General features: G+C 37.0%; 2 protein-coding genes across 3 annotated transcripts; one reads left to right on the forward strand and one right to left on the reverse strand.

Moving 5' to 3' along the window:
• Positions 1-1449: 1449 nt before the first annotated feature.
• On the reverse strand, positions 1450-11021 carry THAP5 (THAP domain containing 5). 2 transcript variants are annotated; one of them, XM_015887602.3, is made up of 3 exons: positions 10529-10826; positions 4642-4831; positions 1450-2497 (listed from the first exon to the last, which is right to left on the reverse strand). In XM_015887602.3, the coding sequence occupies exons 1-3, from the start codon at positions 10552-10554 to the stop codon at positions 1490-1492; spliced, it is 1224 nt and encodes a 407-aa protein (XP_015743088.2). In that variant the 5' UTR covers positions 10555-10826; the 3' UTR covers positions 1450-1489. The 2 variants fall into 2 exon arrangements, with proteins under 2 accessions (XP_015743088.2, XP_007425483.2); XM_007425421.4 differs by lacking the exon at positions 10529-10826 and adding an exon at positions 10833-11021 and having other exon boundaries at positions 1453-2497.
• A 108-nt stretch (positions 11022-11129) lies between these two features.
• Positions 11130-23322, forward strand: DNAJB9 (DnaJ heat shock protein family (Hsp40) member B9). Its single transcript, XM_015887603.3, has 3 exons — positions 11130-11280; positions 15914-16140; positions 17844-23322. Exons 2-3 carry the CDS (start codon positions 15924-15926, stop codon positions 18272-18274), a joined length of 648 nt encoding a protein of 215 aa, XP_015743089.1. The 5' UTR covers positions 11130-11280; positions 15914-15923; the 3' UTR covers positions 18275-23322.
• Positions 23323-24061: the final 739 nt, after the last annotated feature.

Raw genomic sequence — 24061 nt, forward strand, 5'->3', positions numbered from 1 at the left:
GGGATGGAAAGGAGACAAAAGACAACGCAGTCTGCAGGAGGAGTGTGGGAAGCGAAAGAGGTTCAGGATATCCACTCCTTAGAATCTCCCAGGGTATCTCCACTTGCTGCACTAGCACAGATTTAGTCTGGCAAGATTCTGTCTATAAGGTGTAAGCAAATAAAGGAACTTGACTCAACTGGACTGTTTCACCGTTGATCTTGGGCTGGGCCTGACATCAACCTTGATGGACTAAATCTATACTACTGCAACAAGTGGATATACCCTGGGAGATTCTAGGGAGTGGCTATCCTGAACTTCTTTTGCCTGCCATGCTCTTCCTGCAGACTGTATTGTCGTTTGTCTCCTTTCCCTTCCTGGAATGCACCCCCTCCTTCCTGATAGCCTCGATCTCTCACAAGGAATGAATGAATAGGTCTCTACCTTGGAAAGATATGCCCCTACTCCTATCATGTTTTTCTTCTCCCTTCAACCACCACCACATGCAGCAGCTCTTAACTCCCTTTGCTCAGAATGTTTCTCTCTCCTTTCCTGCCAGGAAGAAAATTAAATCCTTAATGACTAAGTAAATGACCTTACTCCAAGAGCACAATCCTGACCATGATGGAAATGCATTTTTCCAAATTATTTCCAGGAAAAAGTTCAGCCTAGCTCTATCCTATCCTGTCCTGTCCTGTCCTGTCCTGTCCTGTCCTATTCCATTAATTCTAAGGAGATGTGGGCTATAATTTTAAAGCAGCAAATTAGGAATAAACCCTATAGACCTCAATGGGATTTACTATGCATCCTTAGGATTGCACTATTTATGAAAAACATTAGGCTTGGAAAGTGAGGTGGAAGCTTGAAGGCAATGGCTCAAAGTGAAAGCACTGAGGTTGTATGTGCCCTTATGGGAGTAAGCTTTAATTAACACATTTTATTTACCTCCACTGTTGCAGAATTCAGTGCTACATTCCTATACACATTTACTTCAGAATAGTTTGATTAGGCTTACCTTAGAATAAATATGTTTTAAAATTGGTTTGTGCTTTTCCCCCCCAAGCAATCAGGCTTTTGTGCTGCTGTAAGGTACTAGGGGGATTTTGTTATAGCTCTGGATTTATGGATTTTACAGCTCTAGAAGAATAGATTACTTCTATTTTCTGAAGTGATTGAGACCCAATGGAGGTTTCTGACAATAGGCAATACGTATGGGTGTATGTATCAGAGATGACTACCACTGATTTCCTCTTCCCTGCTATAACCCCCAGTGCCAGCTGCCATGCAGCCCCACAGGATATCCTCATTCCCAATATTCCATAAGAGACTTTGGGAAGGTACTGAGAGCAGGGGAGGGGAGGGGAGGGGAGGGGAGGGGAGGGGGAGGAAAGTGGTAGATTCTATTCAACTTCTACTTATAAATAAATAAACACCCTCTCTCACAAGCAAACAAAAAACACCCCCTGAGAATCATTTGCAGAACAAGTTGCAATCCATTATTGTAAAGCTTTTATTGTATCATTGTAACTTCAAATGTTGTAAAACAGTTTTCTACGATTCTAAGTTTCTCCTCTGAAAGGAGATTTTCTTGCTTCAGTTTTGCAATAAGTGCTTCTAGAGCTTTAAGTCTGCTTAGGGTTTTTCTCTCCTGAACTTCTAAAAGGGCTATTTTTGAGTGCAGCTTTGTAATTTTTTGCCAGAGTTTTTCCCTGTCTGTGTCTTGCCTACAGTACGAATGCTCAGTTTGTAGCACTTCAAGGCTGCTGCAGCTGCTGATTACAACAGAGTTTTCCGTTTCCAGATGGGTTAATACCTCTTCTGCTGATACAAAGGAGCCCTCTAATAGCAAGGGAGGTCTTGAGTCCTCTGAAGGAACAATAATGGTGATGACAGACTCCTTATTTCCACCAAGCTGTTCCAAAGCTCGTGACATGGTCTGAAGCAACACTGAGCTTTCATGAGTTTGTACTTCTACTGAGCAACTTGCAATGCGAGGATCAAACTGATCAGATGGAAGTTCGGTCATGGAAATGGGGACCTTATTGAATTCCAGAGATGAATCTCCATGTTCAAGATGTGTGGCCTGCAAAACTGTGGCTTTAGAATCTGAGCCATGCTCAAGACACGACTGGAGGTCATGAACTGAAGCTTGCAAATCTGTAGCAGCAGCACTAAAAATGTTTTTGACAACACTATTATTTCCTGGAAAGTTGGAACTGATGGCTCCTGGGTTTGGCATATGAGATGTTATTATCATGGAGCTTGTTTGCTGCTTATTCTGTTTAACAGAATTACCTGAATATGCAATGCCATCTTTCACAATATTCTGTGACACTCCCTCCTTTCTTGCTGAGCTGTCTGAATTTGTATCGAGAGTTTTTTGATATAGGCCTCCTTCACATAAAATATTTCTCTTTGGTGAACAAGATTTAAGAGATGATGTTGTTATGCATGTGCTCATTTCTTTGATGCCTTCTATTGTTTCTTCTTGCAGTTTCTTCTGGGATTTCCCTTTTTCCTTAAGAAGAAAAAAACCATTCCCCTTGATTCAATTGTTACTGATTATGAAATACCGCACAATGATTCCTTCTCTTATGATCTTTTATAGTGTAATCCTGTGCCTATTCATTGAAAAGTAAGTCCTACCATGATCAGTGGCCTTATTCCCTAACAAATGAACACATGATTTCAGCCTTTTATTTGCTCTTTTAATTCTGCTCTTCAAAAGGAATGCAAGCAATGCCAACAAATAGCCTCTTCTCTGTCATGGTTTGTTAAAGAAATTAGATACCAAACTTGAATTATTTTATTAAGATTAAAATTGTAATACATAAGTATTTCAATAAACTGAGAAGAGATTAGCTCAGATGTAGCCTGGATTAATGTAGCTTTAACATTTTTAAAAGCTCACTTTAGATTTAACAACTTTTACAACCCTAGTGAGGTCATATAAGGAAAAGCGCTTCACAAAGACTGAGGGACAGTCCTGGCACAACAGATCAAATTACTGCTTCAGGCTAATGATCCTTTTCCTGGAGTGTGGTATCCAAGCAAAGTTTCTCAAAGAACAGGAAACGTCACCTGGATACAGTCACTTCTATGGAAGGCAGACTCACCCAGAGTCTGCCTACCATAGAAAGTGATTGTATCCAGGTGACATTTCCTGCTCTTTGAGAAACTTTCCTTGGAAACCACACTGCAGGAAAGGTATCATCGGCCTGAAGCAGTAATTGAGGATATTTCAATGCTAACTTATTTTTAAGAAAACATGAGCCAAGTCCTTAAAAAAATAGGTCTCACACATCCAGGTAAGTGTGTGTAGAATTGCAGCCCTAGCTTGGGAAGGAGCTTCTTCAGTAACACACACTATCAGGATAGACGTCACAAGAAGCATGGTTGCTGTTTCCTACACAAACGCTCATGGGAGAAGGGCAGTAACACAATAATCGTTATCAGTTATGTTAACATGTGCCTTTCCCAGGTGGTGGCTACAGATAACATGCTAAATATAAGCATGTTTGAAAATGATATTTTGAATGGCAGAGGCACAGTTGCTATGAGTTATGTGAATGTGTCATACTTTAAACTTTGTACCATGATAGTGGGATTCAGTCAACTGAGTGTAAGATCCAGATAGTTTTTGCAAACACCAATGCTACAGGATAGAAAAGTTTCCAAAATACTTTTTTTTTTGTTATTCACAGAAAATCTCCCAGTTTTACTGCATTTTTTTCATACAACTGAACATCATGCAATATAGATCTGGCTGGAATGGATATGGACAAAAAGTGTTGTGGAGTTTTAAAGAGGTGCTTTGCTTCAATGAAACATCCCTTTGAAGCAGCACAGTGCTGGGCAGTTGTGCCTAGATCAATCAGTTACTTCTCCACCATGGGAAATGAAGCATCAAGTGAGCAACTCAGCACATTGGTAACATATACTGTACCAGTCAAATCTGAAATTGCAATTGCAATTATTTTTTTCCAGATGCCAATCCAAGAAGGGCCTATGTGTTTAGCCACCTCTACAGATGTGCTAAAATTAGCACATAAATAGCTTTCATTTCAGGGAACAATATGCTAGTATTTAGTATTTATAGTATTTAGTAGTCAAGTCTTAATGTTTAGATATATTCTAAAGAAAACAATGTTTAAATTAAATTTTGAATGCAAAAATAGCAAAAATTTAAACCAGGCTAGGTGTTTTTTATTGGTTTTTCTCCTATTCAGATTAGCTAATGGAAAAACTCTGGGTTTTTGTACAACATATATACAATTTGTTTATCTAATGGAAATGAAGCATATTGGTTTACGTTCCATAAATTTACAGCGGAGGGTTTCTTTTTCTAAGAAACCCACATTGTTGGTTAGTACAAATAAATCTCAGTTTAATTGCATGATTAGGCTGCAGAGGCTTCAAACAATCAAACAATCATCTTGGTATGCCACAAATCCACCTTCTCAACAGTAAACAGAAAAAGTGTAAGTGAATTAAGAATTTGGACACTATTAAAATAAGGAGATACATACTCACTGCTGCTGAGACAAGTATCTTTATCCCCTAATTTTTTTTTTTTTGGCAATGTTTATTTTACTTTCAGCTCAAGCTAATTGCATTTTCTCATCCTTTGACTTATTTCTGACATGCAACTTAATGTTTTACCTGATTTTCAGAGGATGAAAAAATAGTTGGCACTGCAGTTGTTTTCAAATATCGAATGCCCCATCGCACATCTAGAGAATCTGGTGTAAAATGGTCACTGCAGAGGACCTGATGTTTACTAGGAGTCCAAGTGTCACGTTTCATATTCCGTAACCATTTCTCTAATCTTTCTTTATCATGGAGAGGAAATCTGCTTCAAAAAATATGTAAAAGAGAGAGAGAGAGAGAGAGAGAGAGAGAGAGAGAGAAAATGCTTTGGTTAAGTGATTCTTTGTAATAAGCACAAGGCTCTTAAAAAACATCTTATTCTTAGCACTACAAAACTACAGCAGTACAAAGCACTGGGAAAGAGGGCATGGCAAGATATGTGGGTCACAACAAAGTAACCCTTAAAATAGCCATATCCTCTGGAAGGCTTCAAGCAGTTGGTTTGTAGGCTTTCCCCCACTGTCTATATGTGTGCACACACAGCTGCTTTGCTGGCAGTACCAACAAACAATGGTTCCTAGTAATAGTTTTGCTTTGATGAACAAAAGAATCTAAGGATTGCTTAAAATTTCAGTCTTACATACACTGATTATTACTAGAACTCAAAGGCATCAAATCTGATTATCCCAATTTAGCGAAGATTAGAGAAAACAAACTTCTACATTCAAGATAAAAGAAGGCTCTGCTCTGAAATTCACAGGACAGCCAGTCTAGCTAAAAATTATTGCTGCCTCTCAAGCCTTTATATCTTTTTATAGGCTATATGCTCATAGTGGGGAATCAGTCAAAACATATGAAGCTCTAAGTTCTTTAGATACAATCTGGATATTTCAAAGACTATTTTCACTCACATAAATATACTCATGGAAACAACTCACTCTTTTGTGGTATCATCCCAATCTATACCAGGAATGAATCCCCTATATTTCAGCAGTTGGTTTTACATCCATAAAATCTGAATGTAATTGTGTTGATACTATTTAATAAAGTGTTATGAATTTTAACTTGTGTTGAATGTTGGAACTTTAGGCTGAAAAAATATGCTTTTTTAAATTTATGGTATACATGAAGGATGCTCTTTTTCCCTTTTTTAAAAAAAATTGGTTTGAGAAGCTACACCTGTAAGAATTCTGCAAATATAAGATTCTACTGTATGCAGATAATATGTTTTATAGATAAGTCAGAAACTTCCTTACTTCATTTCACTACATGACAGAGTAGCATCCTGTCTGGTTGCTCATAAATTGGAATGAGTTAGAGGCCAATGGACCTCAGCAATATTTTTGACATGTTTAGGGACTGCGGGTTTATGTTGTGTTTTCATTTCTTTGTTTATTGCGGTTTAAGTTTTCTAGAAGGCTTTCTCAAGCAGTAAGTTTAAACATCCATATTTTGACACATATTGAAAAAGACTTTAACAGATGGTGTAGAACTTCTTTCAATATTTCAGTGAGATAAATGTGATTAATCTGCATTTAACTTCAAGGCTGATTTATATTTTAGGAGATCTTGCTATTTTTAAGTCATATATATGTCATTTAATTCTGATTACTGACTGGAACAAAGAATTTCGGAATTCAGTTCCTACTTGGCTCAGCTTGAGAGTTACTAACTAAACCCACTGAAAGCTTGCTAATGCCTGCACTTAATACTAAAGACTGGGTCACAGGTATAATTGTTCAACCATTTTCCCATGTAAAACTTACATGATGGAATAATCCAAAATTTATTTATTTATTTTTTTGTTAAACTGGGTCTTTAAAAGTATTAAATTAGATTTAGATTAAATTAATTCTTTGTAGATTAAATTAATTAAATCTTTGTAGACTTCAAAATGAATTTACCCGGGCAATGGGGAAATTTATTGGCAATTTAGTCAGCATATTATTTAGTCTTTGATGGTACTAGAGTGTTTGAAATTCCATATTTGTTAGAATTTTGGAAGTATCAAATGTGACATCTAAACTGTTAACCCATTTTTATAAGAAGTTGAAGGCCCTAGATGAGACTACTATTATTAATGGGATCTTAGCAACAAACTTTAATGTCTCATTCATATTAATGAGGGGGATGTTTGGGTTTTTGTTTGTTTTTAGAAAAAAAGTGAAATTAGTTTCCTTTGAACTTAAAATGAAATCAATACAATAGAAAGTTTCCCTTCACGTCTCTAGTATTTAAAAATTGGTTGAACTTGCCATGCTGCTGTAGATGCAATTTAGGAGCTGCAATATTCACTAACAGGGTTTGGTCTTGTCTTACTATTGTCACATTTTTGGTAAAATTTGGCTAAAATTTACAGGATTATTAATATGATGTTCGACTGCCTCCTGGGTGTTGATATATTTTTTCTTAGCTATATCCCTAGTAACTGGAATCTATCCAGACTTTCAACATGGGAGATGGCCAAAACAATTGTAAAAGAATGTTTTAAATAATATATACTGCAGCAACGTATTTCAAAGAGATGCTTCACAAAGCATCTAAATGAGAATAAATCCCCTCTATTCAAAATATTAAAATTATTTTAATATTAATATTAAAGCAGCCATGATTTTTGCAAGACTCACGCAGCTTCTCTGAAAACTGACCCTGGATCACTTCACTTTGCTGGAATGCCCACAAGAAATGTTATCTGTAGATGCATATGCAGATGGTGCCAGCTGGGAATCACTTTCAAAGCAGCAAAAGATGTGCCTATTTTGACACTTTGGAGACAGCTGCTTCATTCGCATTAACGTGCTTTACAAAATCTCTTGTACAATCAAATATATATGCCTTTTCTTTGTTTGCTATGAAACTATACATGTGTTTGAATTTTCTTGTTGATGCAGGGGAGGTGGGGGGTTTATTGGCGTTTTGTATTTGGGTTTTAATTCTGTAAGCTGCTCAGAGCCACCATGTGTGAATTGGCCAGCCATGTAAATTTGTTTAATAAATAAATTATATATATATATATATATATATATACACACACATATACATTATTTATTATTAATAAATAAATTATATATATATATACATATACATCATATAATATATATATAATATATATTTATATATTATATATATAATATATATATATTATATATATAATATACACACACACACACACACACACATATATAATCAAGTATTAAAGCAAGCCAACCAACCAAAATTTCAAATTACTTGACAATCATTCTGAAGTATGATACAGTTCAATACTTTTTTCCCCCCAATAATATATCATATTTTAAGGATTATTGGTCTGTTTGCTTTCTTAGCTAACTTTAATCTGCCTTAGCTGGTTCATCTTTTCCAACAGGAACAAATCTCAGTGGCACAGCTATGAATTAATGTGCCTCACTGGCTTACCAAACAAAATAAATATTAAATATATCTGCAGAGTTCTCAATTAGCATACAGTTATTACTTGATTTATATACAGACAAAAATAGTGAGAATACCATACAAGCTTATGTCTGCTGATATAGAGAGATATACTTAATGTTATCTAATGACTGGCTGTTTATTGCACTGAATTACTGTGGTGGGAAGGAGGCTTACAAATTGCCGACCCTTGCAACAACCTTCCCTCACTTGCTCGAGTACTTGTTCAACAAGTTACGCAGGCAGACATATCTGTCATAGTATGCAGAGTTAAGAAGCTGTTTTCACTAATAGAGGGGTTCTTGCACAACAAGAAATGCATTACTAGAGTTTATTCTGCATTCTTACTGTAAGCAGAACAAGTATAAATTGGTCTGGAAGCAAGCACTCAAGGCAGAGGCATCTATATGATCCAATGTTGTTGTCAAAATGGAAACATTGTTCCATAAGCTTTACCCCTTCTTGAATGGCGTACAGTGTCAAGAAGCATGCATGAAATAAGTGGACTGTGTTCTGTGAGGCTACAAATTTGCTTTTGTATTCCCCTCCCCCACCCTCCAATGGATGAATCTGGTTCAAGGAACAAGTGATGGCCCTTTGGTATTTCTAGTGTTGTGATACATATTTTAGTAAACTATATAAGCTGCTTCGAGTAAGAATACTTAGAGGAGTGTTTTTTCAGCTTATATCTGCATTACCAAAAAGAACAGCTTTTTTTCCCCTGTTCTATGCACAATGAATAAACTTGTATCTATGATCCTACCAATCATTTATGTGAAAATTCTGCAACATCAGACAGTGAACTGCTTCTGAAAACATCCCACTTTGATCCATCCTAATTCATTCCTAATTCAAGTGTGAATTGAGGAAATAGCTCTATCTTCTCACTATGTAACCTAACAGTGCGTGTAGCTTCTTACCTTTTCATCATAATGGGATGAAATTTGCACCCAAATTAGACTATATATAAGATAAAATGCACCAGTTTTTATAGATACTGGCATACAGAAGGTTATGTTATACTATTTTAAACCATAGTTTATTAAAGAGTTCAAAACATTTTTTTTGCTTTTCACTAGAAAGGATAACTTTTACAGACTACTAGAGCATGAACAGGGGAATGAAGTATGCCAAATGTCATAAGGTAGTTTTCAAGTCTCATGGTCCTCTGACTATAGCAACTGCTTGTTTAGACACTTCTAATGCCTTCAGAAAGGTCATAGGAATCCTTCACAAGCACAACTTGGCTGGGATCCTCCTTGTTCATCTTCAGTCTGTCCAGTGACATTGCCAAATAGTAACAAAATATATCAAAATATATCTTGGAAAATGGGGAGACAAATAAGGCTTGCAAAGATAAAAGAAAGACACACACAACTACATAATTTACAATTATCTGATGTAATAAACCAAACAAATGAATGATTTGTAGCAGGGATAAATAAACAAGGGAGGAAGACTAAATAAAACTAATCCAACTGAGAAATGGTTGTTACATAAACTGAAAAATTTTGTGAAAGGAAGGGACAGGAAAGAAGAATTGAAAGTCAGTTAAATAAATGAGGATGCTGCCATGCATCAGGGAGATATGGGTGGAGATAAATTTAATAAACAAACAAACATGGGAAATCTCAGCACAATGAAGGATGAAATGAAAACTACACATTGATATCTAAGGCAATACTGAATTGAAAAGGGCTGGAATTGGACACTATCATTTGGTAGAGTAGCAATGAAGACCTTGGAAAAGATATTCATATGTCATGATATGACTATACCTACAAAGAATCATACAGGGAATGGTTTTCCCTGTGAAATGTAAGTTGGACATTGAGGAAGCTAGAAAGAGTAATAACATTTTTGAGTGTTGGTGCTGGATAAGACTCCTGAGACTATCATGGGTAGTTAAGAAAACAAACAAATGGATCATCAAATACATCATCCCAGAGTTCTCCCTCAAGGCATAAATGACTCTGGACATATTGCATAAAGACTTAGATCTCTGGAGAAGGTTCCAATGCTGGGAACGGTGGAAAGAAAGAGACGAGGATGACCAGCAACAAGATGGATGGACTCAGAGGCAACAGGTACACTGCTGGAAGACCTGAGGGACCAGGTTGTGAACAGATCATCCAGGAGAAAATCTATATGGTCACTAAGAGTTGACACCAACCTGATGGTACATAATCAAGCTCCCAAACTAAATATCAGAGGTGGAAATTTGTAGGGATTTTGAATCAGAAACAGGGTGAATTAGAGATCTCCTGCCCTCCGTAAGTTGGCTGATGCCTGAATTTAACATTCTTGCCCCACATCTCAAAGAACAGAAGTTTGCTAACTCAGTATGTATTCTGAATGTGTATGCTAGATTTAGCTACAGAAATTATAATGCATTTGGAAGCCATCAGATTGGGATAGGAAATCAAAAACAAATCTATCTTCTTACTGGCATTCTCACTGGTGTCATTTGGTATGATTAAAGGAATCTCCTTATTGCACATTTCTGTGAAGTAGCACACACTATACCTACCCGGTAGTACTATCCTGAAGTCTCATTATTAGTGAGCAAATAAGAATAGAGCGCAACCCGGGCGAATGCAGAAGAATTTGGCTACCAGATCGAGCTAGTGTGGGTGCCTCTGCTGAGTCTCCCCCCAACGCAAGCTACGATCCCACGCACGCTCCCTGAAACCAGTAGGGTTCACTTCCAAGGAAACACCATGAAAAGAAAGCCCCTCCACTGAATTCGTGGAACCTATTTCCATGCCAACGTGAGCGTATTTATGACGGGGCTGTGAAGGCATCCCTTCAGCCTCCCTGGCCACTGCACTCACGGGTAAAAGCTGAGCTTGCGCTGGTCCCGGGCACTCTGTCCCGCTCGGTTCCTGCAACAAGTGGCTGCACAGTACCGAGGCATGGCAAAGACTCCGCGGCGGCCAGCAACTCCCGTCCCAGTCGGTCCCCGACTGACGATGCCTCCCGACTGCACACCCGCCCGTAGAACAAATCTCATGCACTTCCGCTTCCGGGATTTTATGTCCCTCCTCCCTCCATTTTCGCCCCTTTCTCTTCCAGCCGGAAAGGGCGAGCGTTTGGCGGTGTCAATCCGTCACTTGCGCGAGGCCACAACAGCCTTCCACGTGCACCAAAGCGGGCAGGCCGCGTGACGGCCGACGGCCAATCGGGAAGCGCTTCGTGTAGGACCGTCGCTCTGCCTTGGCGCGCCGACGTTTATAAGTCGGGGAGACGGGTCGACCGAGGACTGCGCGGTGGGAGCGGCTGGTGAGTGGAAGGGATGACGGGGCAGCCGGGGACAGGCTAGGCCGCTGGGGTTCCTGCCTGGCCCTGGGATTGGGGGCACGGAAGGGGCGAGCGGTGGGTTTCAGGGCTTCTTCATCCTTCGCTCCTCGCAGCGGCCCAAACAGCGGAGAGCTGTTTACTAAATGGGATTTGAACCCGAGTTTGCCCAGCTCTAGGCTCATCTCAGTAGCCTTCACGTCACAGTACCTCTTCCCTGTGTGTCCCTTGCCTTAAAATGTTTTTCTCTCTAATTATGTGATGAGGGGGGAGGCCGCCAGTGCTTAGAAAAAGGAACTCTGCGTGTGCTCAGAGGCTGCTGCCTGTATTGCTAGTCATCCAATCCAGCCGTCGGTCCACGTATGTATTAAATTGGGGCGAGGCACGAAGGTTAAGGGAAAAATGGTGTTATCAAGAGAGCTAGGCTGAAACACCATATCTGACGAGAGAAGATATCGAAACTAGCTTTCTCTGGCAGAAAATGACTTGTGTTTCAGAGTTATAGAATGTTTGTAAGAAAGGAGGAGGCTTTGTTTTTCCTGGGGGGAGGTAGTAGTGTTTTCGTCCCTCAAGTCGAGTCAAGCTTTTTCCCAGATTGTACCTGTGGGGACAGGTGGTAGTTACTTAAAGGTAAGGGAAAAGTGTCTTATTTTAAAGTGTTACTTTAAAAGTTCATAGGTAATGCATCACATCAGATAAATGTATTAGTAGTTCGTTTAAACCTCATTGAAGATGTTGAGCCAGTTGTAAAAAAAATGAGATCAGTAATTTGGAATTTAGAATGTCTTCTACTTGTATAATATGCTGCAAGTAGTTTCAGTTACATGAGGTATACATTGTCAACTGGAGTTTTTGGCTTTTCAGAACCTTTATGACCTAGGAACACTGGAGTAATAGCACTACTTGTATACTCATTTGCCTGCTTGCTTCATGTTATATATGAATATTGGAAGTTCATAGATATGTTTACACCCAACTGTCCAGTAGGCCCTTGTTTCTATTACAAATAATAGACTGCGAAAGCTTTCCTGAAACTTCAGTTGCTCCAATATTCTGTTTCTTTGTTTCATAGAATACTGTATATGTTTTAGGTTTGAACTATGAAACACATTTTTCATAGTGGTGTATGACCTTTATTTCGTTAAATGAAGGTTTTAAGATCTTGATAGTTTGTGTTTTATAGATGGGGCAATCAGAGAATATTGATTCAGTTTATGATTATCTTGTGAATTTTGCATAGTAACTCCATGTTCTGATTCTTCCTTGCTCTGTCAGTCCCTCATAGATAATTAGACCCATTATGCTTTCTCTGTTTAAACTATTTCCAGATTAGTCACATTGATCTGTTGAGGATTACTATTCTAGTCTTCCATTGGTGGTTGTTATAAGACTGTACAGTGAAGGAAAACATGCTGTGGATTTTGCCATTAGCCAGTCATCACATAGATACTGAACTGTGATGTGCAACAGCTTTGTGCCACAGGCCTGCCCCTTTGGGGCATGCATTCAGTGTTGTGATGATGTGAAAAAGAGGTGGGACTTGTGTCACAACGCTGCTTGCATCATTCAACACCCCTCCCCTCTTTGGTTCTCTTTGCAGATGCCACTTTGTATATGTGTACATACGCTATTCCAGATTGGTTAACAATCCTGAGTTTATGGAACTTTAAGACTTATTGCCTGAATGTTCTTGTTTTTGATTCCTTTTCCCCCCTTTTTGATCTGGAAACAAGGCTTTAGCTTGTATTTAGAACATTTTAAGAGCTTCATAAGTGACAAAGAATGCCACATCACCTCCGATTGCAGTTAAAAATGCATATATATGCTACCTTGAGTCCTTTGATAGAAAGATGCAGTATAATAGTGTGTCAATATTGAGTTTACTATTCCATTACGTACAGAGCAGTGTTTCTGTGAGAATTCAGTTGCAACAACCAGTAGAAAAACCAGAGCTTCGTAGCAGAAGTATAGAAGCTGCCCCATAAGTATATAAAATTAGAATGCTTGATCTTCTGAAACAAGAATACATGCTGGGCTTTACTAAGTAACTAATGTTTTAAAATCAGACCTTTAGTATTCTTGCTTTGAAAATGCTCTCTTGTTCACTGTGGCTTGCTGCCAACATGACACTGTTGTATGTGAAAACAATTTTATAGCATCTTTTAGCTCTATTGAATACCATTAAGAGCATTTATAATTGTAAAATCTCAAAATGCTTAAAGCAGAATGTATTGAAAAGTGGATAAAGCAGAATCTGTAACCAGCAAGACTAAAATATACTAAAACCTGATGGAATAAAAGTAAAGTTGGCTTACACCCCAGGAAAAAAACAGAAGAAACTTGTGGGGGATGTTACATTCAAGTAGCAAGAGTCAAATGGTACACTTTCTAGAACTGTCCAACTAAGTGGGAATAGAACAATGATAAATACTTTACCAAGCATGTAACGTAAACAGTAACTGGCTGAGAGCATTAAAAATTGCTTAGAGATATAGCAAAGCTGTGATAGGCTCCCACTATGGAATTCAGGAGTGGATGGACTCAGGCTGTATGCAGCTTCTGGATCTCCTCAAAACTGTATCATCAAAAAAAAAAAAAAGTTTGGTTTTTTTCTTATGTTTGCTTGCTTTTTAAAGGGCTACAGTGGGTATTTTAAGTTTTTGGTTAGTTCAACACACATATTTTGATTTAAACCTCTCAAAGCAAATGCAGAAAATTTCAGCCTTCTTTTGACATAATGTCACTACCGTTGTGTTGGTGTAGGCATACGAGACAAAAAAAAGTTATAATCTGCATCACAAAAACATTACCCAACTCTGTCTTGGTTGTGATGATAAACATTACTCAGAACCATTGCAGCCTCAACATTTGTCTTGAACCTGATTGGAATATTAAGACAACCTAAAACTTAGCTGTTATCACTCATTCTTAAGGACATGATGACCAAAAAAAACCCCCCTGCCTTCTCCAAAATGTACCTTTGTACATTCATACAGATTCTATATTATATTTAATAGTAAAAGCAGATGAATCTGTTTCAGTTACTCAGCCTGAAGTAATCACACTGACATTCAGAGAAGTCACAGTCTTAATTCATATTTTATATGAATAAGATGTTCAGTAGTTCAGTCTACTATTAGGTTGGCATCTTCACCATTAAATGGTGACACATTTTAAACAGTTACACAGTGTGAACAGGTTTTCAGTAGACCATGGTATCCTTCTAACCAGAGTCCTTTCCTAGTTTGTGCACTGAGTACTTTGTCTCTAGAGGACCCTGGTGGAAAGGAGGAGGGGACATTGATAAAGAAGCAACTTGTTTTTTTCAGTCTTGCCAACTGAGGTCTCCTTACTGGCAACAAGATAGGAAAAAACAGACATGTGTAGGCATGTGTAGTAATTTGCACGTATAATAAATAAGCAAGGTATTAATGGAGATATGTGCCAGTGTGCAGATTAAAGTTGTAATTAACAGTTTCTACCTCAAAACATTATCTGCATAAGTGTTGACAACTCTAAAGAACAACAAAAAAAAGCAGTTAAGAGCAGCATACAGTTTTTGTGTCAGTGATTTATATCATTGCTCTGCTCTATTCCATAAACGCAGATCAGTTTACAGCAATTCAGTTCTTTCCATAAGGGAATCAAAATAGCTGCTCTATTTGGATAAGAAAGCATACCAAAAACTAACAACACTGTGAGAAAAAAAGGTTATTTTTCTTAAAATTAAGCTCCACATAGCAATATTTGACAACTACTAGTTTATAGACTAGAAATAAATGACTAAAAAGCAAAATTCTAGGATCCCTTCTACACTTGTTTTTACAAGTATAATTAGTTCTGTTAGTAGTGAATATAATGAAAAAGGGTGCTGCTGGAGTAGCATATAGAATAGGAAGAGATAGAGGTATAGGTATTTGTAATGGCAGTTATCTCATTTTGTATTGGAGTGGCTTTTTATAACAAAGCAATAGCTTGACAATAACTTTTGCCAGCTTTCTGTCTCTTGCTTTGTGTGTATAATCAAAGTAATATTGCAAATTAATGTGCTGAAGTCATGTGATATTTCCTTGCCTCTGCTTCTTACTGTTGTGAAAATACTTTTATAAAGACAGTTACTTTCAGTAGGAAGGGAAAAATTATAGGAAATGTGAAATCTTTAGTGATTGAGAAATCTTTATAGAAATTAAGAAGAGCTAAAATACATTGATTCCAATTTGTTTAGACTATAAATAAAACAGGTCATAGAAATCTAGCTATAATCGTTATCAAAGTGAAACTTAATTTCATTTATTTTAATGGGAATGTTTGGGAAATAATATATTTTTAATTATTAAACTACAGGTTTTTAAATCATTTTGAAAAGGGGTGCTTTATGAATTTGAGCTTTTGAGAACTAGAAGTAAGTACGGTGATGAAAAAGCCTCTCCATATTTGTAAAAACAAATATTGTTCACTGGAGGAATTCAAATCATTTGAACTCTGTCATGTCTGAGATGTTAGCAGAAAAGTAAAAAGTAAGGCTTAGGAACGATTTCCTTCCAACACATTCGAGAAATAGCTGGATAACGAGTTAACTTAATAGCAGAAGAATCATTCTGATTTTTTTTTTCCTTAGGAGTCCTACAATGGCTACTACACAATCTATCTTTATATTTGCACTCTGCGTTTTAATGATAACAGAATTAATACTGGCTGCAGAGAGTTACTATGACATTCTAGGAGTTCCAAAAAATGCATCTGATCGCCAAATTAAAAAAGCATTTCATAAACTAGCAATGAAGTATCATCCAGACAAAAATAAGAGTCCTGGAGCAGAAGCAAAATTCCGGGAAATTGCAGAAGGTAAGTAGAATTCTATTAAATATTAATTAGCTGTATCATTATCTTCCTCTAGTGAGGAGAAGGATAGCATTAGATGTATTTATTTTATTTAAAAAGTTGCCTGTTTTAGATAGCAGTGCTACTTATACAGGGTCTGTGTCCTTGTACCTGTTCAAGGGTAGTAGTAATAGATGAACATAAACCTCAATTTCCTTTTTTAGGCATACAGATACTTCTAATTTACACCACTGCTATCATTGTAATTATTTTTGAATATACTTTGCATATATGTTTTTACTGTTTATTTTAAATGTGAATATTCTGCTCTTTGGAACTATGTTTCCACAAAATGGTTATAGTCATAGATAAAATGCAATAAAAATATGTGTACAAAATGAGAATGGTAGTAGGGAGAGTTAAACATAAAAATTCAGAGAAGGTTGAACATTTTGAAAACTCAAGAGTAGTACTAGCACTATTTTGTTTAGTACACGCTTAGATACAAATGCAGTATAAGGCCTATTTTTCCCCATAGCAACAATCCTGTGAAGTAGGTTGGGTTGGGAGAATATGACTGTGTAGCTGAAGTTGTACTCGAACCTGGCTCTCCCCACTCCTAATCCAGGACCTTAACCACTAAGGTTACAAGAAGAGTTTAGCCACTCCAGTTCCATTTCATTAGAAAAATATAGGGTACTTTTTGTTCTGTACACAAGCTTTTCCAAAGTAAGTTTCCTAGTACACCTTCTAATAAATATTACGTAATAGAATGGTCAGCCTTTAGGTTTACTTTTACCTTTTTTGCAACCCTTAGATGAAACTTTTTTCTGCAACATGATTTTTCACAGCTTTGAATAAAATGTGATATGTCTTTGTGAGGCTCAGTGCATCTGATTTAATGATGATATTACTGCCACGTCCCCTATAACTTTCCAAGGCTGAGGGAAAAAAAGTCCAAATTGCTGCTTTTACCCACTAAAAGTCACCTGTCTCAATTGTAAAGCTTTTAAGGAATGTCCAGTGGATATTTTCCACCAATGTAATCTTACAAAATTCAGTTTGGAAGCAAGTTATAGTGAATGTAGTGGTTCTAATTCACTGTAAATGTGTGTAAGTTTATATCTGATTAATTTCTGAAGTTGCACATTTTAAATCTAAAAAAATAGGAACTGATAGCAATTGATAGTGGTTAGTCTCTGATTCTGAAAGTAGTATGGAAAAAGTATTTTCTGCAAACTTGAGAGCCCCTGCTAGCCAATAGACCGTACTGAAAAGGTGGACCAATGATCTGATTCTGGCTTTTTATTGATAATTCTAATATCAGTGAGCTTATAATAACTATCCAGTCCACCCTTTCTCCATCTTTTTACCCTGGAGGAACCTTGAAATAATGCCTCAGGTCTCAGAAAACCCCTGCATAAAGGTTATTACATCTACAGCCCACAAAAAGCTGGCAGCTGGGTTGCAGCACATAAAAATTCCCACCACTGCGAGGACTAGCATTCCTCAGTGCAGGAAGTTAAATATTTTTTTCGATCATGATCTCTTGCATAATCCCAGTTGAGAACAGTTGATCTAGTCTTTCAGATTCTTAGGTCTTGCTCTCTTACCTGAGAATTTTTAAAGTTGAGTTGACCAAGGAACCAACACGTTATATATGCAAAGACTTGTCATGTATATCTTTACAGAAAATTCTAAAACAGCTTCCTGCTTTATTTTTACAGCATATGAAGTCTTGTCTGATGAAAATAAACGTAGAGAATATGATCAATTTGGTCACGCAGAAGGACGACGGACCAATGGAAACCCCTTTCAGCATTCATTTCACTTTGACTTTGATCGCTTCCTTAAAGACTTTAACATCTTTGGTGAAAATCATAATGCAAAGAAACCTTTTGAAAATCATTTTCAAAGTCATCAGGAGGCTGAAAGCAGACAAAGACATGCTTTTCCAGAATTTACTTTTGGAGGGGGACTGTTTGATGACATGTTTGAGGATATGGAAAAGATGTTTTCATTTGATGGGTTTGATAGCACACACCGGCAAACAATGCAGACTGAAAACAAATTCCATGGATCTAGTAAGCATTGCAGAACTGTGACACAGCGGCGAGGAAACATGGTGACTACATTCACAGATTGTTCTGGACAATAATTACTTTGCAGTTCCTTTTGCTCTATGCTGCCCTTAATTACCTTTTGGCTCTATTCTTTGCTGCTGAAGCACAGAGGTTCTGCAAACCATGAATTTGTAGTTTAATCACTTTAAGTGCTGAAAGTAAGTTGTAGCTAAACTGAAATATTACAAGAAGTGCAACAAAACAAGATGGAATGACTAACTTATTCCTTTGGCTGCATATGTGCATGTGGAGAAAATCTCCATATGACAGTGTTAGATTCTATTTTTAATAACAGAAGCAAGGTAACCGAATTACCTCACTGTTCAGTTTATATTTTACACTCGGCAAACTGTTGATTTAATGGTATACTAGATGATATTGTCAGGCTCCTGTTTCTAGAAGTGTTAACTGGTGAGTGCTTGTGTGGTTCTCTGTTTTTAATTAACACAGAATTTACTATTGTAATTCTGAGTTATTCAAGTTGACAGTAATGACTTACAAATACAGTAATATATTTAAATATGGTGTATTTTGAATTGCATGATTTGATTTAGCAAAACTGACATTTCAGGTGCAAAAGAGCTTTGATTGTATAGGTTTGTACACAAACATGTATTTAAAATCTATATATAAATACTGCTGAAACATCTGTAACCTTTAGAAAACTAATTGTCTGAAAATACAGAAATTGGGGTGAGTGGGAGGTTGAATTTTTGGTAGTAAGTAACTGTGCCCTGGGAGTAAGGTAAGTTACTGTTTTATTTATTCAGCTGCCTAAAACACTATAATATAGGGGCATGAAACTATCCTATGCTGAATTAGAGGCAGTACTACAGATTTGTACAAAATGTTTCAAATTCAAAATAGCCTGTGACTTCCCAAAAGGTGTTCTGGTACTGTTGCAATCATACAGTACTGGAAATATTCCAAGCTTGACACAGTACCATTTCAAACTGAGACCCAAATGATGGTTTTAAGTTTGGAACACTTTTGGAGTAATCACAACACCATCAGAAATGCTTCCTATAATGTTGAAACAGCTCATTTCAAATTTGAAGTACCTGTTTTAAACTTGAAATGAGATGTTTCAAGTTTGAAAAACTTCGAATTCATAATGTTTTATATACTGTTGCAATATTGCTACCCAGCTAAAGTGATTATATTGAGCAAGTGACAGTTGATTTCTTTTTTTAAAAAAAAAAAATCATACCACTTGGTAATCTGTTGCTACTCCAAATTTCAAGCCTCCTGCATGACTGCATATTGTAGAAGTGTGAAATCTAAAGAAAAATAAGTTACTTGGTCATAAGCTAAATTTTTAGAATTGCTGAGAAAGTGGTCCTCCTACTTACATGTTATCATTCATTGATTCTTTTCAGTATGAAAGAGAACTCTACTGTATTAATGTAGATGCTAGGAAAAGCCTTCATGGATTAGTACTTCATTCTTAGTTGGTAGTTGGGTTTCCTGCAATATGCTGTAAAAATCTAACAAGACTTCAAAAAATCACGTTTGTTTCAGCTGTACTATATATGTAAAAATATTTTGTTCCTTGAGAATAATGGATAACTCCAGTTTCCTTCTCCACACTGGTAAATGATGAGGATGCTGTTATAAGTAGTAAAGCACCTTTGATGTAAAAGGTTATTTTTCATTGTTTTAAGTCAGTTTTTTCATAATATTATTGGGGAAAAAAGAGACACTGAATATTAATTTTCAGGTTTCCTTATTCGGTACAGTTTCAACATTCTTTCTGTTGCAACTGCTTAATTCTAGTTTTAAAATCTCAGTAAGATTCTACAGCTAATTATAGAATTATAGATATTCTATTTGTGATAGGAAATTAGAATGCTTGACATCTAAGGTCCAGCCAATGACAAAGCAAGCACTTTAATTGCAGTTAATACATTTTTTAATGAAGTTTTGTACTGCCATGTTGTTGGCTTTGGAACTAATTGTAGTGATCTTTCTTTTCAAAACATTCAATTACAGAAGGAGAATTGGCATTGTAATTGTGTTCCAAGTATTCGGTACAACAGAAACTACTAGATCTGTAGAAAAGTTCAGTTTGAATAAATGGATTTTAGCATGTGTTCAATATTAAGGACATTTAATTTTCATTTATTTATTTATTTATTTAATGCCTTGCTCTATACCAAGAGGCTTAATGGAAGTAAACTGCTGTTTAGAAGATGCTTTGGAAAGGAAGGAGGTGGTGAGAATTAAAGGAGATCTGATAATTATGTGTCAAGTGGGTGATGTTCATAGATGAATCTGCTCATCCTGCATTGATAAACAATATAACCTGCAGAAATCCCTTGAGTGTAGAAGCCCAGACTTCCTTAAGTCTGGCTCACATAAGTGTTTCAAGACTGTGTTCTTATCTGGCAGTCATGATTGGATCTCTGAACATATCAGTAATTCCATTTCAGAGAATATGGCTAGAGAAATAGCTGCTTAAATATGTTTGTTAGGCTCTTTCTCCTGTTTCTGTTCATTCAGAACAGAAATCCCACCATTTTGTAGATTTTTCCCCCATTACTATAATCTGTTGGAATTCTGCCATCACTGCTGGTATAACAAAATAAATTTAAGCAAAAAAGAGAAAGTGTTATTGATGACCCTACTAATTAACCTCATCTAAATTTTTTACCAATACTGTTTATTTTCTATTTTCAAGCCATAGGTTTGCTAATTAAAGCTTTATGTTCACCAGTACTAGAAACCCTCCCTTTTATTTAGCTTACAATAGTATCATTGTTTGCTGCTTGTATTTGACATGTACTCACTGAGTGCTGCTTTGGAAATTCAAGATTATTGAAATGCCAATAACTTCTTGGGAGAGATGCAAGTTGTCAGGAAGTATAAAGAGTGAGAAACTTGAGGATAAGCACTTTCTTTAATAACAGCATTAGGTTGTCATTCAGACCACAGTGGGAATGCAGAACTCTACTTTTGAATTACCAGAATGTCAGTAGCTTGCTTACCACATGCTGCTTTGACTGAAGGAGAGGGGGAAAAAACATTGGCCATCATTGGAAATCTTTTAGTTAAATAGGAAGAGTTTTTATAGTTACGGGCATCAGATAGTTATTTGTGCGATGTTTGCTACTAACTTTAGTTCTGGTCTGATCTTTTTCAGTGACATCCTCAATGTATTTTGTAAAGATGAAAATATCAACATTGCTGCTTACCGTATCTAGTAAACTGCAATAGATGTTTAGATTTTATATACAGAGTTCCACTGGAGAAGAGTTTGACACCTTGCTGTACTTCTTAAATATGTGCTTAAGAAGTGCTATCAGATGTTCTGAGGCAAATGGGGAAAATTCCTTCTGTTGTAATTTACTTTTTAATAGTTTATTGGTAATGACAATTTTATGTACTGTTTTTCTTGGAATGGAGGAGAAATGGTGGCTGTTTCTTAAAGCTACTGGAACACTACAGGATAAAGAACAGTTAGTATACAGTATTACAAAAGTGATATGAGCCCAACATGTCAGTCAGTGTTGGAAGGATTCTTCCACTTTCACTGAAAAGAAAATGATTTGATTAACATGCCTGCTCCCTAATATGCAGCCTTGTACAGTAATCCTAAGCACAGAATCGAAAAGACAGAAGAGGAAGATTGCAATTATGCTTGAAATGTGATGCTTGGGAAATATTGAGTTGAACTAGATCCATGGACCAAATGAAACTCCACTGATGTGAAAATGGGGATTCTGAGATAAATTTGCTAGATTTTAAGTGGAAAAATATAAAAAAGGCTGAGGAAAAATTGCTTATAATTACCTTTTCCAGATAATGTGGAACATAAGTGCTATTTCAGATTGCCCAGTTACCTCTGGAAAGAATTGTTCAGACCCCTAAAAGCAACATTTATTTGAGGCCAAATGCCTGAAGCCTAGTTTTGAGAAGCACAAGAATTCTATTGTCTAAAAAGAGCTACACTGTTATTTTGAGACCCCAATGAAATTAAAACCACTGTCAGAAACCCCAATCTATCAAAATATTATTGAAAAGTCAGTTGCAGTCTCACCACTAAAACCATTGGTCTCCAAGCCAAACTCCACTGGAGGGCATGCTTTTTGTCAAACACTAACTTGGTTTGACCAACTGCATTGTTTAGCACAGAGACAGGCTTTGGGCTTCTTCAGGAAAAGAAGAATTCATGAGGCAAAGGGATCTTCTTATGGAGCCAGACAACAAAGTAAGCCAAAGAAAGAAACTAAATGCTGGGCTGGAGATGGTACCAGGTTAGGTGGGCAGTTAACAATGGAACTTAGGTTGGTTCACTGAGCTGTGGCTTTGAGCCAAGTAGGCAACAGTAGAATGAGTGGCTGGAGTCAAGGGTAAAGTTGAGAAGTTTCAGATTCCAAAAGACTTAGCAACATATTAGCCATGTCCTGACCAGTGGGAAAAAATGGTGGCACTTGATCTCCTTAGTGACCCTTATTTAAGCAACCTATGACTCAAGTAGCATTGAAGTTCTTCCTGCCAGCTTGCCAGGCTCTCCTACGGTCATCTAGAACAATACAAAAATGAGATGGAACCTTTGGGCTAAGGTTTGTGGGCAATACCAAGCAAGCCTCAACTGTACAGTGAATCAGCACAGTTGAGCTTTTATGCAGTAACTCATTTTCAAGAACTGCTCAGCCCTTTGCATCTTAAACATTTGTTTCAAATTCAAATGGGTTTTTAAAAAGTTTCATAAAAAAGAATAAACTTTAATTATGAGTAAATCCCAATAAGCTATAGCGAAGCAACAACAACCCCAAAGCCTCTGATTCCATTCAAATTTCATGCACCTATCATGGTTGTTATGGCTGAAATATCTTATTTCCAGGATACTTCCTTCTGACCTTGCAAGTATAATGGGGTTATACTGTGATGGAATGGTTTGATGAAGGCCGTGCTCAGGGAGATAAGCATTCCCTTAGCCCCCAGCAGGAGCGTGGGAAGGTTAAGAAGATGAGACTGGCACCACCCTAAGGAATTCACGGTGTTTTGGCTGGCTGGCTTGGGAAGTGTAGATTCAGTCTGGAGAGATTTTCTGTCTGAGAGGTTGAAGCTAATAAATGCAACAGAACTGTATCTGTACTGTCTCGTGGAGTTCTTTGGGCTGAACCTGACAGTTCCCTACTTTACATCAGACCCAAAAGAACTATTCCTGCCCCTAAACAAACACACACACCCGCCCCACCACAGCAGTCCTTTCCTTGCTGAAAAGAAAGAAGTATTGCTCACAATTACCAATGGCAGAATGAAATTAACTAGAGGCAGCGGAAATCCAACTGGCATAATTGCTTAAGGCAGATCTAGTAAGGAAATTGCAACAAAGTAACTGGGCAATACTGCCTAATCTGATCAAAGTTCCTCCTTCTCTAACAAGGAACTATAGTATGGCTATTTCCAGTGCACCTGCCACCTCTAAACAGTGTTTCTGAACTATAAAACAGATCTCCTTACACAATCAAACTTGCCCAGTTTTCCCTATATAATCCCAAAATCCTGACAGCAAATCAGAGCCTTAGAATTTCCCACCCCACAATACAAAATCCTTATAAAATATCTTCTATTGTTCTCTGTTTAACTTCCTTTGTAAGCTGGAACCCAAGAATCATTTTAGAATATTCATTCATTCATTCATTCATTCATTCATTCATTCAATTTGGCCAACAGCTCGTCTCGCATTTGTGACTCTGGGCGGCTCATATAATTAAACAACCAGCAACAGAACCAATCAACCAAATGCAACAGTCAATTAAAAAAATAGCCCTTTTAGAACCAAAATAAAAACCCAAGGAAAACCAAAATTTTAA

Source organism: Python bivittatus, unplaced genomic scaffold, assembly GCF_059951505.1.
Source record: "Python bivittatus isolate LINGU-HERP-01145 unplaced genomic scaffold, Pbiv_v1 ctg000020_np1212, whole genome shotgun sequence".
Classification (NCBI taxonomy): domain Eukaryota; kingdom Metazoa; phylum Chordata; class Lepidosauria; order Squamata; family Pythonidae; genus Python; species Python bivittatus.

Bases quoted from the DNA above. Each gene is read 5' to 3' on its own strand.
- THAP5 (XM_007425421.4), bottom strand. From the start codon at position 11,011: ATGAGATTTGTTCTACGGGCGGGTGTGCAGTCGGGAGGCATCGTCAGT. The intron at 4,832-10,832 runs GTGAGTGCAGTG...TTTTTGAAGCAG, and splicing joins CGCAAGCTCAGCTTTTACCC to ATTTCCTCTCCATGATAAAG. The intron at 2,498-4,641 runs GTAAAACATTAA...TTTCTTCTTAAG, and splicing joins TTTCATCCTCTGAAAATCAG to GAAAAAGGGAAATCCCAGAA.
- DNAJB9 (XM_015887603.3), top strand. From the start codon at position 15,924: ATGGCTACTACACAATCTATCTTTATATTTGCACTCTGCGTTTTAATG. The intron at 16,141-17,843 runs GTAAGTAGAATT...TTATTTTTACAG, and splicing joins ATTCCGGGAAATTGCAGAAG to CATATGAAGTCTTGTCTGAT.